The sequence below is a fragment of the Chlorocebus sabaeus genome, chromosome 20 (genome assembly GCF_047675955.1).
Source record: "Chlorocebus sabaeus isolate Y175 chromosome 20, mChlSab1.0.hap1, whole genome shotgun sequence".
NCBI classification, from domain to species: Eukaryota; Metazoa; Chordata; class Mammalia; order Primates; family Cercopithecidae; genus Chlorocebus; species Chlorocebus sabaeus.
The window spans coordinates 119627949-119645840 of NC_132923.1; the positions used below are offsets into that span (position 1 = coordinate 119627949).

Here is a 17892-nt window from a genome sequence, read left to right on the forward strand (position 1 = left end):
CTGGCCCTGAACTAGGATAAATCCCCTCGCCATAATGTTCCTACACAGGCGCCACTTTGTAAAGCTTATCACTCTTGTAATTGCTTGTTTACTGATCTGTCTTTCCGTCAGGCTGTGTGTTCCACTAGGGTGCAAACCTTGTTCCCTGGCTCTGCAGCCCCGGGCACTGTGGGTCTTGCATGTACCGGGGGCTCAGTAAATATTTGTCAAAAATGAAAAAGTTCCCCTCAAAACCAGCTTCCAGTGCCTCCACGGCCCTCAAATTAATTATGAATTAATTCACGAATACAGCAAACCTTTATGTGATTCTTCCGTGTCACAGCACCTTGCTACATACTGAGGACACATCCATAGGCAAATAAAACTCAGCTTCTCTCTGTACAGGAAAAATTATTCAAATTGTATTCATTTTCATTCCAATCACTCAATTAGGGCACGTCCCTTGTTGGCTGCTGCGTGAGCGAAGTAACTATCTTCCAGCGAGTGTCCTCAGGTGACCTGTCTAGACGTGCCCAGGAAAAACAATCCAGCATCCTCCTAAGCCGCAAAGAAGTCCCTGACGCGCAGGCCGCACTGCGTGGAAGGCCCGAGGCGCGCTCGCGGGCCCGCGAAAGGCGCAGGAGCGGCGGAGCCGAGGCAGGCGGCGTGTCGCGCGGCGCGGGGCGCAGGCTCGGGTGGGCCGGGACGGGCGGGGCGGGGGCGCCAGCGCCGGGTCCGCCGGCCGGCAGGGGGCGCGCGCGCCCCCGGGCCCCGCGCCTCCCGCCCCGCCGCGCGCTCGCTTGCCGCGCGGCCGCACATGTGTTTCTGTTTTGTGTTGTAGCATTTGTTCTGGAAGCTCGTATTTACATTTTAAGTGTATCTGGTGAGTGGGCTGGAGCCCTTGTCTGGGCCGGGAAAAAAAAAAGCCCTCCGATCCATCTTTTAGTTGCTTCTCTTCCTTTTTTCTCTCCGGTTTCTCATCATTCCAACCAGGTAGGGTCTGAAAATCGGCAGTGATCAGTTTGTGGGGTCTGGGAAAGTTTTTTTTTTTCCTTATTTTAAAGAGAAAAGGTTAAAAAAAAAAAAAACCCTGGGGGAGGGGGGGCTGGGTGATTGAAGCAATAAAAAGAGGAAGGAAGGCGGATCCACGTGGTTTAATCGGAGACAGACAGAGATCCCATTGTTCAAAATCAATAAAAAAAAAAAAAAAAAGCAGACAGGGGAGAGCGCAGGGACGCCGGGGAGCTGGTGGCGGCCCTGGGCACTTTGCATTCGGATCGGAGACCGGCCCGGCCGCGCGGCCGGCAAGGGGTCTGGGAGAGAGTTGGGCACCATTAAAGTTTTTATTTTTCGTGTCTGTGCGAGCAGGTGTTTGGGGCTGGGGTCCGGCTTTCTTCGGGCTCTTCCCCCGTCGCCCGGGGCAGTCCGCCTGAGGGATTCGGCCAACTAGGGCCCGAGGTCGGAACCCCTGAGCTAGGGCCGAACGGGGGTCCAGGGCTGACACGGGATGGGGGAAGAGTGTTGCATTAAATGCGATGAGTGGGTTTGGGGGGAGGCTGCGGAGACAAAAGCAGCAGGTGGGGTGGCCGGGGAACAGGGACTCCCTTACCCCCAAGGTGCCAAGAGGGAATCCTGGAAGTGTCCCGAAGCCTCCTTTAATGAAAATCTAGGGGACTGGAGGCTGCTTTTACTTTCCGTTTACTTTTGGGGGGGCGAGGTTCCAACTGCGATGCTTTGTGGGCAAACCTAACTTAAGGATAGGCCGGGGGTCTCCATTCTCCTTCCAGCGGATTGCCTCTGGGGCTCCCGGCTGCCCTGCGGGATTCCCCGAAGGAGCCGCGCCGGGGCCAGGGAGGGGCGCGATTTCCTCTCCCAACTCGCCCCCTCTCCGCCCACCCTGCGGCCGCCACTTTGGGGAGGGCAGGGGAGGAAGTGGAGGCCGGGTGGCTCTTCTCCGCTCCCCTCCCCCCGCGCAGTTTATAACCCGTCCATTGTGCGCCGCTGCCCCGTGTCTCCCTCCAGCCGCGACCATGCCCAGGAAGAAGGCGGCGGCGGCGGCGGCCTGGGAGGAGCCGAGCTCGGGCAACGGCACTGCCCGCGCCGGGCCCAGGAAACGCGGCGGCCCAGCGGGCAGGAAGCGCGAGCGGCCCGAGCGCTGCAGTAGCAGCAGCGGCGGCGGCAGCAGCGGCGACGAAGACGGCCTGGAGCTCGACGGGACCCCCGGCGGGGGCAAGCGCGCGGCGCGGCCGGCGGCGGCCGGCAAGGCGGGCGGTGCGGCCGTGGTCATCACCGAGCCCGAGCACACCAAGGAGCGCGTCGTGAGTGAGGGGCAGGGCGGGCGGGTGGACGCAGGGCCGGGGCCGGGGGGGGGCAGCGACGCGGCACAGCGCGCGTTCTGGCCGGGGGCAGCCTCGCGTCACGCTCCCTCCCGGCGGCCGGGCCGGCGCAGGCCGCGGGCTGAATCATTGCCTCCGCCTCCGCGCAACAAAAGGGCTCGGGCCGGGGCGCGCGGCCCGCGGCCTACCCGACCCCGGGCACCGCGCGGGCGGTTGGCGGTTGGGGCGCGCGCCCGGGCCCGCGGCGGGGGAGGGGCGGCCGAAGCCCGCGCGAGGGGGTCATGGCCCCGCCCCCACGGCTCCCTCTGCGCCCCTCCCCCCCGCCCCGGGAAAGGGGACCTCGGTAAGTTCGCCCGGCCTGGAAGAGGGGGCGGCCAGCCAGCGCCACACGTCCGTGGCCGCCGGTGGGCCCGGACGCCGCGGGGAGGGGGCGGCCGGCGCTCTGCGGGGAGCGGCCGTTTGCACCGGGGCTTTGAGGTTCCCGCCGCCTCGGCTCCGGCGCCCGGGGGAGGCGGGGCCTGACGGCCGCCGCGCATGCCCCGTGCTGCCCTGCGCCGGCTCGCGCGCCGGGAAGGCGGGGGCGGCGGGCGCCGGGGCGGGGTGCAAGGGCGCATGCTCCGCAGAGCCCTCCCCCGAGGTCGGGGAAGACCCCCGGCTGAGCGGTGCTCAGGCTTTTGTTTGCCGCCGGTGGTCCGAAGCTGCAGGATGCTCGGGGTGGGCTCTGTTGTAGTCCCCCAGTGAAGAAGCATCTCCAAGGGTCTTGGGCCGGCTTCTGTTTTCTCAAATTTTAATTAAGGTCGTGGCTGACTCAACTTAACATTCCCGAAAAAGCCTGCAGAGCCGGAGATCTGAACCTGGCATCTGCCGCCACATCATTCCCCCCGCTACCAGAACTTTCTGCAAGTTTGGTGTGGTGTGGGACATGTTTTTCAGAAGAGGGTCTAAGTTTTCAGCAGATTCTCAGATAACCCCCAGAGAGTAAGAACGTCCACCTGGGGTTTAGAGCCTGACCCCCGGTGAGGTTTTTTCCTTCCATGAGTGCCCATCTCCTAAGGGTGTTTAAGGGTTAACAGCAGAGTGCTTTCCTCCAGAGAAGCGCAGGCAGTGTCTAATAACACATTTTCTACGTCCGCTTTATAGATAGGGAAACTGGGGCACAGAATTTGAAGGCTTTGTCCAGAGTCATGGATGGAACTGGATCTCCAAATGCTGTAACCCTTGATGTCCCTGCAAATTGCACATGGGAATATGCTTTGTAAAACTGCCCTCTGGGTGAAAGGGTTAACACGTTAGGCAGTGGAGGAGAGCCCGTCAAAAGCTGTCAAAAGGTCCTGCCCAGGGTCTTGGATCAGGCTAGACTTAGACAATGGCCAAAGTATTGAGAAATTGGAACACAGGAACTGTTTTCCTTTGACATCTAATCTGCTGTGCCAGACTGTAGACATTTGCCCTCCCAACACAGTATGTTAGGACAAAACTAAAAAGAAAGGCCAGGTGAGCTTCCGCCTCTCCTGTATCCTAGTTTGAGTGAGTTTCCAAAAGCAAGATTGTGTTTGGACATCCAAGACTCCAGCTGTCAGCTGTACAGCTCCAGGCTGTTGGAGCGCTGAGTTTTGCCATCAGAGTAAAAGATCCCCCCCATGCTCAGGTTGACCCAAGAAGGTAGTGACAGGGAGTGTGTGAATGACTGGCTCTCCCTGGCCCATCTCTGCCTCCAGCTGTGCTGCTTGAAGCTGGTTTGTCAATGGAAATGGCACATTTGCTCGTCTTTTTTTTTTTTTTTAGGCAGAGTCTCCCTCTATGGCCCAGGCTGGAGTGCAGTGGCACAATCAGCTCACTGCAACCTCCGCCTCTCAGGTTCAAGTGGTTTTTGTGGGCTGATCAGCCTCTCGAGTAGCTGGGATTACAAGTGTGCACCACCACACCCGAATAATTTTTGTACTTTTTGTAGAGACCGGGTTTTACCGTGTTGGCCAGGCTGTTTCGAACTCCTGGCCTCAAGTGATCTGCCTGCCTCAGCCTCCTCCCAAAGTGCTGGGATGACACGCCTGAGCCCTTTGTTGGGCTGCACGTTTGTAAGTCTTAATGTGAGTAAATAGCAGTCCATTGCAGCTTTCAAGTTCCTGTTTATACACATAAATACGTTATTATTTTACATAAGTGTATAAGCAGGACTTTAAAAGCTACATCTTCCTTTCTCCATCCACTTAAAAACCAAGAGGGCCCATGATGCCCATCCTTTGGGCTGTCGGTGCTGTTCTAGAATCAGAGCACCTGGGAGGCTGAGGGTTCGACAAATGATGCCCCTTTATGCCTCATGGAAAGTGCACATCCTGCGTTTAAGTTTTGCTTTTGTTTTTTTGAGCTGGAATTTAGTTCTTGTTGCCCAGGTTGGAGTGCAATGTCGTGAGCTCACTGCAGTCTCCACCTCCTGGGTTCAAGCAGTTCTCCTGTCTCAGCCTCCTGAGTAGCTGGGATTACAGACGCCCACCACCACACCTGGCTAATGTTTTGTATTTTTAGTAGAGACGGGGTTTCACCTTGTTGGCCAGGCTGGTCTCGAACTCCCGACCTCAGGTGGTCCACCCACCTCGGCCTCCCAAAGTGCCCCATGTTTAAGTTTTGTTAGCATCTACTGAGTCTGGTTCATGGTCAGGGCTGGGTCCGTGCAGCCCCATTGCCTTTCCATAGGCCTAGGGCAGCCCTCTGCCCCTTGTCCTGGGTTGGCCTCCTGCCCAGTCTCCCTGACCCCAGGTTTCTGGTCTCTGTCTCTCTGTTGAGCAGTCCTAGGGACTCTGCTACCACAGGCAGACAGCAGTCCTTGATACAGAAAGAACCTTTTTTACTGAGTATTTTGCACGCCTTCTCCCTGCACAGGGTTGCTAGGAGGAGGTCTGTGTGAAAGCAGCCGTCCAGGAAACATCCAAAACCGTATTGCCTTCAGTGACTCCAAAGCTGCAGGTGACCCCAAAGCTGCTTGTAGAAGATGAGCCAAATACTTACATTGTTGAGGGGCAGAGTTGCCTTGAGTAAAATATGTGCATTTTATAGAACATTCTTATGGCAGACGCATTGTCATTGCCTAAGTGTTAAGAAGAAACTCACATTTTTGTTTTTTCTTCTGCTCTCTCACCACGCAACAACCAACACAAGACTTCTTCCCACCCCTGCCACCCCCAGACGGAGTCTTGCTCTGTCTCCCAGGCTGGAGTACAGTTTTGCAATCTCAGCTCACTGCAGCCTCCACCTCCTGGGTTCAAGCAATTCTCCTGCCTCAGCCTCCTGAGTAGCTGGGATGGCAGGCACCTGCCACTGCGCTTGGGTGATTTTTATATTTTTAGTAGAGACGGGATTTCACCATGTTGACCAGGCTGATCTTGAACTCCTGACCTCGTGATTCACCTGCCTCGGCCTTCCAAAGTGCTGGGATTACAGGTGTGAGCCACCGCGCCCGGCCTCCCAACGCAAGACTTATATGACCAGACGTAAAGGGAGGTCTCCCCCTACTATCAAGCAAGTAATCAGTTCTGTAGCACACACCGGAAGGGTGTCCTCCTCCAGCTTATCTGTGACACTATCCACCTGGAGGTAAATTTCCTCAGCTTGAGGGCTCCGTCCCCAAGACTGTCCCTTCACCCCAGGCACCAGTGGCAAGTCCAGGCCCTGGTAGCTTCTGACCAACCAGCCTCTAGTTGGGGTTCCCATTACCCCCTCTTTGGTGTCGATTAATTTATTGAAATGGCTCACAGAACTCAGGGAAACACCAGTTTATTATAAAGGATATTACAAAGGCTATGAATAAAGAGATCTGTAAGGCTAGATGTGGGGGAAGAGGCACTGTGCTTCCGTGCCCTCTGCAGACCACTTACCTGGTACATGTTCAGCTCTCCACAAGCTCTGTGACCTGGTCCTTACAGGTTTTAATGGAGGCTTCATTATGTAGGCATGGTAGATTAAGCCGTTGATCATCACTTTAACCTTCAGTCCCCTCCCTTCCTCCTGAGGTTGGAGGGTGGGGCTGAAAGTCCCTAGGCTCCCACTGCCACTGCCTGGGGGCTGCCAGTGTCAGTCAGTAGCATACAAAAGACTTTGCTTTGGAGATTCCAAGGATTTGGGAAGCTAATGCCAGGAACTCCAAATATTTATGGTGCAGTGTCACTAGGGTAGATTCAGTCCTAATTCTTTGTAAACGTCATAATCTCCTAAAGCAAGTAGAGGCAGCAGCCTTGGCCAAATCCTAGAAAACAGGTGAGTGTCGCAAACTGCCCAGATCTTTGTAGTTTTTCCAGTCTTGAGTTGCCAAGGTTTTGTGGACCCTGAGACAGATGTGTTGAATCTGAAAGGACCAAATAAATAAAACTGAAAGCCGAGCTGGAAGTCTGTTTCAGTTGATGGCCCTTAGGTAATTGGTCGATGCCGGCATTGTTCCCAGGGGTCTTACCTCCCCTGGAGCAGCGGTCTTCTAAATGGACCTGTGTTAAAAGGTTGACTCATGCACCTTGTGTTTGGATCATAATTCAAAAATTGCTTTAGACTAGAAATCCCATTTTGTTGATTGAAGAAGCTCAGTGCCTTTTCTGTCCGTGGTCATGTGTCTCTGCCCAGGTTATGTGACCAGGTTGCTAGAGGCAGCCAGGTGAAATGACATGAAAATCACTCATCTTGTTGGGGACACTATTTGCCAGGCTGTCTGCTGTGTGACCTTCATACACAAGCAGTGTAGCAGACACTGAGTTCAACCAAAAAAACATTTGTAAACCCATCAGGGAAGGCTGAATTCAGCCTGGGAGGGAACATTGAACTTCAGACACCCACACACCCACTGGCACCACCCCCCCCACCCCCGGCCCCCGGCCCAGGGAGCCCCCGAGCGCGGGAGGCTCTCCCACGATTGGTCGTTTCCAGTCTCTGACAAAGAGGAGCACCCCTTAAGTGAGAAGGGGTGCTGGGAGTTCTCTGTTACTCAATTTAAATGTTAATTCCACGTAAGACAGAGGAAAGAAGTTATAGAGAATAAAAGAAAGCAGCTTAGGGCAAACAGTTGTGTAAATAACGAAATGCAGTAACCTCCATCTAATGTGTGAGGAAATAGGGTCCATCACGTAAAAACTTGACTAACAGTTAATGTCCTTCATAGGACTCTGACCACTGTCACTGGGGTAGACTCAGTTTACCAGGGTTTTTCACACACACGTGTGTGTGTGTGTGTGTGTGTATATTTTTGTTATTTGAGACGGAGTCTCGCTCTGTCTCCCAGGCTGGAGTGCAGTAGCGCAATGTAGTGTCACTGCAAGCCCCGCCCCCTGAGTTCACACCATTCTCTTGCCTCAGCCTTAGCCTCCCGAGTAGCTGGGACTACAGGCTAGAGCCACCACACCCGGCCCACAAATATATTTTTATTGATGTGGTTGGGTTTGCGTATAAATGCTTAGCTAGCCTGATGGGTCTGTCTTCCTGAGCCCTTGACCAAATGTCCAGGTCACCCAGGAAACTCCCTCCTCAAGGCCAAGGCCACTGCGATTAAGCTCTGGCTGTCTGAACTTGCCCTGAACCATGCCCTCTGGCCTGATGGAGCTGAGGGTTCTGGTGTGGCCTCAGCGCTGTGAAGTTTTGCTGCAGTGATTGTATCTCAGTGTTGGGTGGTTTGACTTCAATGGTGCGTGCTGAGCACAGGTGCACAGGAACCTCCGCCTGCCTGGTCCACAGTTACTGGCATTCCAGGGCTCTTTTCTAGGCTGCTCTCTGGCCTGGGAGCTTGGTCTCCAGTGCCTTAGCGCCATTCCTGGGTCTCCACTGCCCCCTCCATGCCAACTTGGTAGGCTTGGGCAGAGGACTCAGGCCCCTCCTTCCACAGAGACTTTGACAGAACCCATTGACTGTAGACCTGTAGCATATTCCAGCCAGGCCTGCCAGTTAAACAAAGAAGGCGAGATAATCAGGGGAAACTAGGCTCCAATTCAAGTAACCTGAGTTGTGGGTGCTGCAGGGGCTGGGCCACCCTCTGATTAAGGTCATTTTCTAAATAATTTAAATGTGGCAAAGTTGTTCTCCCTTTCTGTGTTGTTTCACTTCCCTCCCCACCGCCTGTTTTTCTTTTTTTGAGACGGAGTTTCGTTCTTGTTGCCCATGAGTGCAATGGCGTGATCTTGGCTCACTGCAACCTCTGCCTCCTGGGTTCAAGTGATTCTCTTGCCTCAGCCTCCCAAGTAGCTGGGATTACAGACAGCCAGCTAATTTTTTGTATTTTTAGTAGAGACAGGGTTTCACCATGTTGGCCACGCTGGACTCGAACTCCTGACCGCAGGTGATCCACCTACCTTGGCCTCCCAAAGTGCTGGGATGATGGACGTGAGCCACCGCGGCTGGCCTCACTTCCCCTTTTCGTGACGACTGCAGGATGCATTCCTGTAGATTGACCATCTTTCTCCTGTTACATAATGTGGTGGGGTGGGCAAGCGTGACGGAACCTATATTTTGGTGGACGCCCTAATCAGGTTTGGGTTGTGTAAAGGTTCCTATGAAATGGAATTCATCTGCGTGAAGATGTGTAATCTTTTTTTTTTTTTTTTTTTTTTTTTTTGAGACGGAATCTCGCTCTGTCGCCCATGCTGGAGGGCAGTGGCGTGATCTCAGCTCACTGCAAGCTCCGCCTCTGGGGTTCAGGCCATTCTGCCTCAGCCTCCCAAATAGCTGGGGCTATAGGCGCCTGCCACCACGCCCAGCTAATTTTTTGTAATTTTAGTAGAGACAGGGTTTCACCGTGTTAACCAGGATGGTCTCGATCTCCTGACCTCGTGATCTGCCTGCCTCGGCCTCCCAAAGTGCTGAGATTACAGGCATGAGCCCCTGCACCTGGCGAAGATGTGTAATCTTAGAAATGCATGAGCCGTACTGCCAAAGCATACTGGTGGGGTGATCACACTGTAGAGGTTAGAATGATTGGGCCTTTTTCTTTCTCTCTTTTTTTTTTGAGACAGGACTGGCTTTGTCACCACGGTTGGACTTGAACTCCTGACCTCAGGTGATCTGCCTGCTTCGGCCTCCCAAAGTGCTGGGATGACAGATGTGAGCCACCATGCCTGGCCCACAAATACATTTTTATTGGCGTGGTTGGGTACTTTTATCGGCGTTATTTTATTGGCGTTTTATCGGCACTTTGGGAGGCCAAGGTGGGTGGATCACCTGCAGTCAGGAGTTGGAGACCAGCCTGGCCAACATGGTGAAACCCTGTCTCTACTAAAAATACAAAAAATTAGCTGGGTGTCTGTAATCCCAGCTACTTGGGAGGCTGAGGCAGGAGAATCGCTTGAACCCGGAAGGCAGAGGTTGCAGTGAACCATGATCATGCCATTGCGCTCCAGCCTGGGCAGCAACACTGGGAGTGCAGTGGCGCCATCTCGGCTCACTGCAACCTCCACCTCCCAGGTTCAAGTGATTCTTCTGCCTCAGCCTCCTGTAGCTGGGACTACAGGCGCACGCCACCATGCCCAGCTAATTTTTTTGTATTTCTAGTAGAGACGGGGGTTTCACCATATTGGCCAGGCTGGTCTTGAACTCCTGACCTTGTGATTCGCCTGCCTTGGCCTCCCAAAGTGCTGGTGAGCCACTGTGCCTGGCCTTTGTTTTGAGACAGAGCCTGGCTTTGTCACCCAAGCTGGAGAGCAGTCATGTGATTCTGGCTCACTGCAGTCTCCAGCTCCTCAGCTCAAGCAATCCTCCCACCTGAGCCTCCCAAGTAACCGGGACCACAGGCTCATTTTTGTATTTTCTTTCGAGACAAGGTTTCGCCTTGTTGCCCAGACTGGTCTGTAAGCTCAAGCAATCTGCCCGCCTCGGCCTTCCAAAGTGCTGGGATTACAGGCGTGAGCCATTGCGCCTGGCCAGCCTTTTTTCCTGAAGCCTTCCAAGAACAATTCTGTAAACGGAAGGAAATCCGTTTCCTTTTCACATCCAGGAAAGATGATGTGTAAGAGCAGAAAGTGATAGTAATGAATGCTGCCCTTGCCAGTGTGGACTGAGTGGGGAGTTCAGAATTGAGTTTTCCACTAACAGCCTACTTGAAAAAGTATATTTTGACATTTAAGGAAGCAAAGTGCTGAGAATATTATGAGTGCCACCCAGAATTGAACAATGGCCTTTTAAAATGGCGTAGATTTTCGTTGACAGTATGAGAGTTGGTGGCCCTGATGACTTTATGTGTTGAGAGTCTGAGGATGAACATTGGCGTATCCTGGCTGCTGTGACAGCTTGTTCCTGGAGAAGCCCAGCCTCTGGGAGGTCCTGTTTCACTCACCATTGGCCCCCGGGCTCATGGAGAGCGGCTGAGGGTGCCATCAAGGCCGCCTGCATCAGACCCCCGCATACTCACCAAAGTTGCGTTCTGCCTGGTCTCCCTTCAGTGGAGAAACCGAACCTTGTTCTCTACTTTCTTCCTGAGTCCCCATGGAAAGGCTCTCGGCAGAGTGGGCAGCAGAAGTGATGTGGGGCTCCTAAGGTTTGAGGTCCCGGACTGTGCTAACCATGTGAAGTGGAGACTTGGCCCTAGGACGAGCCAGATGTAATGCCCCTAAGTGGCCGGCAGGCTTCCTGCAAATACCTCTGTGCATCAGTTTGCGAAGGAGGCATGTATTTGGGTTATTTCTTTTGGTGTTTTGCAAAAGCTATTTTAAAGGGAAGTCAAAGGATAAAAGTGAGCCTGGGCTTAGCAAGTGAGCGGCTGGGGGCAGGTTTGGGGTTGCCCGCATTGCCACTTGCCGATGAGGGAGGGGAGTGTGGGGAGACTCTGTTGGTGTGGAGGTCACAGGTGACTTAAGGGCTAACAAGTGAGTGATTTTCTTTCGTTTCGTGCTGTCGTTGGACGGCCTTGGGAAGCTAGGTGCAGACTTAACACGCTAATTTTTTTTTCCTTTCTCTGTCTCTGCAGAAACTTGAAGGGTCAAAGTGCAAAGGGCAGCTTTTGATTTTTGGGGCAACCAACTGGGACTTGATTGGTCGAAAAGAAGTGCCTAAACAGCAAGGTATGAGAATGGTGTCTTTAAACCCATTGAATGCTTCTTAAGTGCTAGGTTCTGTTGACCACCTGCCTGGTAGGTATTCCCTTCATTTACACATGCATGTTCAGAGAGGCCAAGTGACTTGCCTGAGACCACACAGCCACTGCAGTGGTAGAGCTGGATTTGAACCCTGATCTTAGTCTTTTAAAGGCACAGTTTTGCAGTGACTCACTAATTCCATTAAGATTAATCAGGAAAATATAAGTAGTATCCTGAAATGTGAACACTGCCACCTTTTCCATCTTCCCTCTCATGTCACTTGTTTTCATTAAAATGAAGAGACTGGCTCTGTGAGATGGTGTCAGAATGTCCTAGACATTTGTCAAATGTCAGATGTCAAAATGTCAGACATTGCAGAAGAGTCCATGTTTCTTTGCAAGCTGCCAAATTGTTGTAGGAACTGGTTTGATGGAACAGTCTGGAGCGGGGGAAAGCAGAGAGGTCCTTAAGAAGAAATGTTTTGTCCCGTTTCCTTTGGAAAACTGGTGTCTTACCTTAAGGGAAATGGCCCATCTGGCACGTAGCCAACTTTTATGGCTTCTTGATTTCATCTGGAAAGACTCCCAAAGTGCTTTCCAGCATTGCTTTGTCCCCATGAACAAATATTTGCATGCTGGCACGTCTTGGCACCTTAAAACAGGGGCGTTGGAAATCACCTTGTTCCATGAAAACAGCTTATGAATCAGCAGCACCTGGGGGCTAGCTGAGTTAGAAATGGGTTTAAGTTGCAGGTAGCAGCAACGTCTTGTTTGGAAAATGCCCAGCCTTCAGGCTCAAGCCAGGAGGGGGCCACGTCCACACAGTGGCTGGTGTCCCAGGGAAGCGCCTCCTGGTCTGCAGTAACGTAAGCCCAGGTGCTGATGGTGCCTTGCTGCCAGTCCTGTGCCCGTGTTGCGTCATCTCTCAACGCTGTTCTTCAACTGAGCAGCCACTTGACACTGAAGATACAGAAGCCCAGAGAAGGGCAGTAAATACCAAAGGAAGCGAGTGGCAGGGCCAGGGTTGGAGTCCCACCCTCTAGTTAACTCTGTTGCCTCTCGTACATGTATGTTGCTGTAGATCTGGTGAAAACCAGCACCCTGGATGTCTTGTTTTTTGCAAGATAGCACAGCAATCCACACATAGCTCTGTGATTAGGACCAGACCCCAGGGATCCGGAGGCCGTGGGAATTGACTTCTCAGTCTGACCGCAGGCCTGGGACTGCTGCAGGGCATTTCATTTGACTTGCTCCCCCGCCTGGTCCCTCCAGTCCCTCCAGCCCTTCCTTGGGAGGCCAGAAGAAACCCAAGCCTGCTCCTCAGGAGCTGATGGCATCCTGGGCACTGCAGGGAAAGATGCTTTGGTAAGTCCAGGAGCATCTGACCACCTGAGACTCCCCTTGGCCAATCTAGGTCAAGTGTGGCACCACACCCTTGCCTGGCATCCCCTGGCCTCCTGTGCCGTGGCACAGGGTCGTGATGATACTCGTCAGTCATGCCGTCATTTTGTCTTCATGACAAAGAGACCTTAGGTTTCTCTTTTTCCCTTCTAAGTTTAGTATTAATACAGTTCCTGAATCTTAATTTAGGTGCCACCTCCTTGGGTTTTTCTGAAGTTTTAATATAGACCATGAGGCTTTTATTTTTGGTTTGCTCTTTCCCCAGGAAGTTGTTGATGTTCTTTTTCCTCCTTTCAGGGGAGGTGTCTGCAGGTGTGCTGCCTCAGGTGCCAGGTGGGAGAGGCTGGCCCCTGCCCCCTGCGACCAGGAGTCTTGCCCACTTGCCCCTGCACCTGAATGAGGGAGCATGTGGCGCCCTCTGCTGGGAGCGGAGGGTGGGCCACAAACGAACTTCACAGATACTTTGCAGGGAGCCAGGCGCTTGATAGACACATTGTAGCCTTTTGATCAGTTCCTACATTGGATCAGTCTTACACACTCCATTTGGCAGTGGCTAGCATTTCAGGATCATCACCACAGTCCTGGAAATATTCTTGAGCGTCTCAATTTCAAAAATTAAGATTGCTGGGCATGGTGGCTCATGCCTGTAATCCCAGCACTTTGGAAGACTGAGTCGAGTGGATCACTTGAGGTCAGGAGTTAAAGACCAATCTGGCCAATGTGGTGAAACCCTCTCTACTAAATGTACAAAAATTAGCTGGGCGTGACGGCACATGCCTGTAATCCCAGTTACTCGGGAGGCTGAGGCAGGAGAATCAATTGAACCTGGGAGGCGGAGGTTGCAGTGAACCGAGATCACGCCACTGCACTCCAGCCTGGGCAACAGAGTGAGACTCCGTCTCAAAAAAAAAAAAAAAAAAGTAAAAAATTACTTAAAAAAATTAAGTAAGAAATTGGCCCTGTCCCATCCACTAATAGGGTGTGAAGGGGGGTTTGTGAGGAAGGCGCTATTTCTTTTCTCTCCCATTGAGCGCTCACTGCGTGCCAGGCATTTGTGAGGGTCTAGGCTGGAGGGAGCCTACAGCTTTGGCCCTGGGTGGCTTCTCATGGAGTGGGAGGGCCGGGGAGCTCAGGAAGAGAGCTGTGGTGGGCTGAGCAGGGCTGGGGCAGGGGAGCCCTGAGGGAAGGAGATTTCTCAGTGGATGTTGCCCTAGAGGGCTTCCCCAAGGAGGGGAACTGGTGCTTGACTTGAGCTTTGAGGGATAAGTCAGAGATGGGAAGGACATTCTAGGGGAAGTGAATATATGGGTGGAGGTGGGGAGTCATGAAGTGGCTGCCACTTTGGACGGGTGAGAAAGGAGGGGGAGGTGGGAGGGATGCTGTGTGAGCAGTGCCCCTCCGCGAGGGGCCTGATGGACCTGCTGGGAACACTGGAAGACAGGACACTTGGGTCACTCCTCAGAAAGAGCCTTCTGGCCCAGGGCGGAGGCCAGAGATGGAGGGCAGGAGAGCCTGGGAAAGGAGAGGTGGGGCGGCAGCAGGGAGTGAGGAGGAGGAGGTGACTGTCAGGGCGAGCGGGGTTTCCTGGGTCAGCTTCTTCCTCAGCTGACAGCACTCCTGCCTCCTGGACAGGCCTCACACCACGTCCCAGGCACTTGTGGGTAGGCGTGCTCAATGGCAGAGCACGTGGGGCTGAGGCCTGTGAGAGGTGGGACCCATAGAAGGGGCTGAGGCCGAAGGGGTGTAAAGGTGGCAGGTGACACCAGGCCTGTGCCAGCTCCTGGGCATTCTGTTTTTTGGGCCTTCAGAGGCATCGCAGAGATTAGAAGTGCAAACCCGATCCTTGTGCAGCCTCCCAGCAGCCACGTTAGGGTGGCACCCAAGGAACACCTGTGTCTGGTACCCTTGGGAAGTGGCTTCTTGGTGGCCAGTGACATTTTGGAGGTCACCCCACCCACCCCCAGGTGTCTGATCTGCATTCTCATTCTCTCTGCAGCTGCTTACCGCAATCTCGGTCAGAATTTGTGGGGGCCCCATAGGTATGGGTGCCTGGCGGGGGTCCGGGTACGGACAGTGGTCTCGGGCTCCTGTGCTGCACACAGCCTCCTCATCACCACGGAAGGGAAGCTGTGGAGCTGGGGTGAGTACCGCGTGGGGGCTGGGCACTGGGGACCACTGTCACCAGCTGTCCCCACACAGCATTTTCTTCTGTTTGCCTGGAAAAGAGACTCGCGTCTTAGAAGGCTGGGTTCCTTCGTTCACAGCCCACGTCTTTTTTCCTGATTCCCAGCTCGTCTCTTGTCTACACGCTACATGCAGATCCCCTTCCTCCTCCTGACATTTTTTGCCCGTACGCAGCCCCTACTTCTTTGATTCCTTGTGTTTAAGCAATATTTTCTTGAATCTTCTGCCCGGAGCTTGATCTGATACTGAGGTATGTGAATGTGTTAGGCAGGCTGTCCTTCCAGAAGACAGTTTCCTTCCTCTTTGAGGCATGATATGACATGATACCTCTGTTCCTGCCACTGGAAATGCCACTGGCTTTTATACCTGCCACCTTATGTCATAGGATGCTGTGTCCCTGCCGCCTTGCCCTTGTGTCTGAGGTCTGCGCAAGTCTGTTCTGCAGGCTTGGTCGCTCACTGTCTGTGTTGTCTGCTTCTTTGGCTATTTCCCCAGATACCTCAGTTTCCTTTTTTGAAGTTGTTTGCCTTTCCCTTCTGTTTTTCCTCACCTGGGCACTCGGGATGGGTTCCAGTTCTTCCGTTAGCCTCTGTCCACGGCACTGTCCTCTGCAGCTGGCCGGCCCATTCCTGCCTGTGTCCTCTTCCAGATCATTCCAGCCATAGGGTGTGGGCTAAGGCTCATTTTATCCCCAGCGCTTTGGGTGGCTCCTGGCCTCTGCCTCCAGCGGGGTATGTTGGCGTTTGTCCCCACCCTTTGTTGCTGGTCCTCTGGCTAGCTTTTAGTCCATATGACTGCATTTTTATTTTGGGCTGTTTGAACTGTTTTTTGTGATTTCATGAGCTGCTGTACCAAAGTCCAAATATATTAACATCTGTTGTCTTCCCTGCACACGGCTAATTTTGTAATTTCTGTTGAAAAAAGCTAAAGTGTGTCTGGCCCAAATTTATACTTTATAGTCTCTTGATGGCATGCTGACATTGCCAGAGTTTTTGTTTTCCCCCGGTTGGCATCCCGGTTGGCACAGATGTGTGTCCCTTCCCCCAGAGCACCCCTCCTACTTCGTGTTCTAACACTGAACACAGCCTTTTATGTCAGTGTTCCAAACCTAAAATACCTTAGTTCTGATCTCTCGCTGAGCTTCACTTGCTTGGTGGCTCTAAAAGCGCCCTCGGTTCTGACCCTGTGGGCAGGGACAATGTATGTCCCGCCATCGAGACGTGTGATCCCCGAGCAGACAGTGCAGTACGTGAGGACAGGGTTGGAGGTATCACAGGCCCACTGCTTGCCACTCCAGAAGGCAGAGGGGCACCGTCTGGTGTGAGTGTGGAGTGTCACGGGAGGGTGGCTGACGCATTGCTCATGGGGGGCCTCCGTCTGTGGCCCGCCCCCCCGTCCTGCGGCAACTTGGTCCACTGAGCCTCGCTCTTGTTGCTCTGTATTCACCTGCCTTTCACCGTGAACTTGGGCACCTCCCATTGGAAGCTGGTGTGTCTGCCTCTCCTGCTCGAGTGCCAGTGTTGGCCCTTCAGCCTGCCATTCTTTAGAGAGCGAGTCAGAGGCTGGTTTCCCTTAGTCGCAATTCCTTCTGTAGTCAGAGGCTGCTCCTGCAGGCCTTCTCCAGGGCAGCTGGAACTTATCTTAATGACTCTGCTGTCTGCCTTTATCACGACCTAAGGGTGAAAAGTTCATTGCTGGAGAAGGTTGCAAAACCCCCTAGAATCCCTCTGTCTTCTCACCTCTGTAAGATCTCCGTCAGTATCCCCAAACGTTAGCTTACAGGTGTGGTTCATCTCTTATCGGGAGGGATCCAAGAGGGGCCGGCTGAATTTTTGTTTTGGAACTTGGTAGTCTGTGTTGAAACGTAGATGAGGTGTAGGGGCTCCCAGCCCTCTTTTTGGCCCACCCAACTTCCACGTCTGTTTTGGAGCTGAATTTGGTGCTGCAGAGGGCTCGGGGGCAGGGGTTGGCCCTCAGGCCTGCCTTCCGCTGGAATTCACAGGTGCAGGGCCTTGGTTGCACCTGCAGCAGCCCTGGAGGTGGGGCTGGGCGTGTTGTGTTCAGGGCAGATCTGTGCTTTGTCACCAGGGTTCCTGTTGCTGAGAGCCCTTGAGGGGCGATCCCTAGGGGTAGGATTGGCACTGTTCTGTGAGCACCATTTACAGGGTAGAAAAAGGAGGAGAAATATTGGGCAGACAGCAAATAGTCCTCAGTGGATGCCCACAGCACCAAAGGGATTAAACTCTGGTGAGCCAGGTGTCAAAATGGGTGCTGTCTTAAAATACATCTCAGAGGGTAGCGACGGGGTGGTTGTCTTGCAGGCACTCCAAGTGGGAGCAGCGTGTTTCTGTGAGCATGCCCGCCTGTGCTTGGTGTCCGTACCACACGGAGCCTCTCGTTTCCCTTTGTAGCAGAGATGTGGGAGGTGCGCACGGGTGGTCCCGCTGCTGCCCCAGGGAAGGAGGTCGGGGGAGCTGCAGCAGGTGCCATTCCAGTGGGCGGAAGGCCAGGACGGTCTTTGCTCTGGATCTTGGCTGCTGTTGGGAATTTGGAGGGTGCCTTCCGGAGACACAGATGGGCGTCATTTGAGAGTGTGTTGGTACTCACCTTCGCCTGGTGGTGCCACCTGGACCACCCTCTCTCTTTTCTACTTTCTCTCATGTGATCTGCAGGTCGAAATGAGAAGGGGCAGCTGGGACATGGTGACACCAAGAGAGTAGAAGCCCCCAGACTCATCGAGGGTCTCAGCCACGAAGTGATTGTGTCTGCAGCATGTGGGCGGAACCACACCTTGGCCTTGACGGGTAAGGAGGGGGCTGCTGGTGTTTCTTAGTTTGGCAAGAGGCCAAATGGTCTGCCTTGGGGATGGGGCGTGGGGGGAGGGGTGGAGTTACCCTTGTGACTCTTGGTCAAGATCAGAAAGAGGTCCTGAGAACCTGGGTATGGAGTGGCTTCTTGAGG

At 53.7% G+C, this 17892-nt stretch overlaps 1 protein-coding gene across 2 annotated transcripts in view; it reads left to right on the plus strand.

Moving 5' to 3' along the window:
* Positions 1-789: 789 nt before the first annotated feature.
* RCC2 (regulator of chromosome condensation 2) overlaps positions 790-17892 on the plus strand; it is a 32549-nt gene continuing 15446 nt past the window's right edge. Inside the window, exons 1-5 of one of the 2 annotated variants that reach the window (XM_007980312.3) lie at positions 790-972; positions 2002-2297; positions 11239-11332; positions 14744-14887; positions 17604-17735. In XM_007980312.3, coding sequence (XP_007978503.2) covers positions 2010-2297; positions 11239-11332; positions 14744-14887; positions 17604-17735 — 658 coding nt within the window. In that variant the 5' untranslated portion in view covers positions 790-972; positions 2002-2009. Of the gene's footprint in view, positions 973-1721; positions 2298-11238; positions 11333-14743; positions 14888-17603; positions 17736-17892 lie in introns of those variants that run through there. The other variant, XM_073007781.1, reaches the window with a different exon arrangement.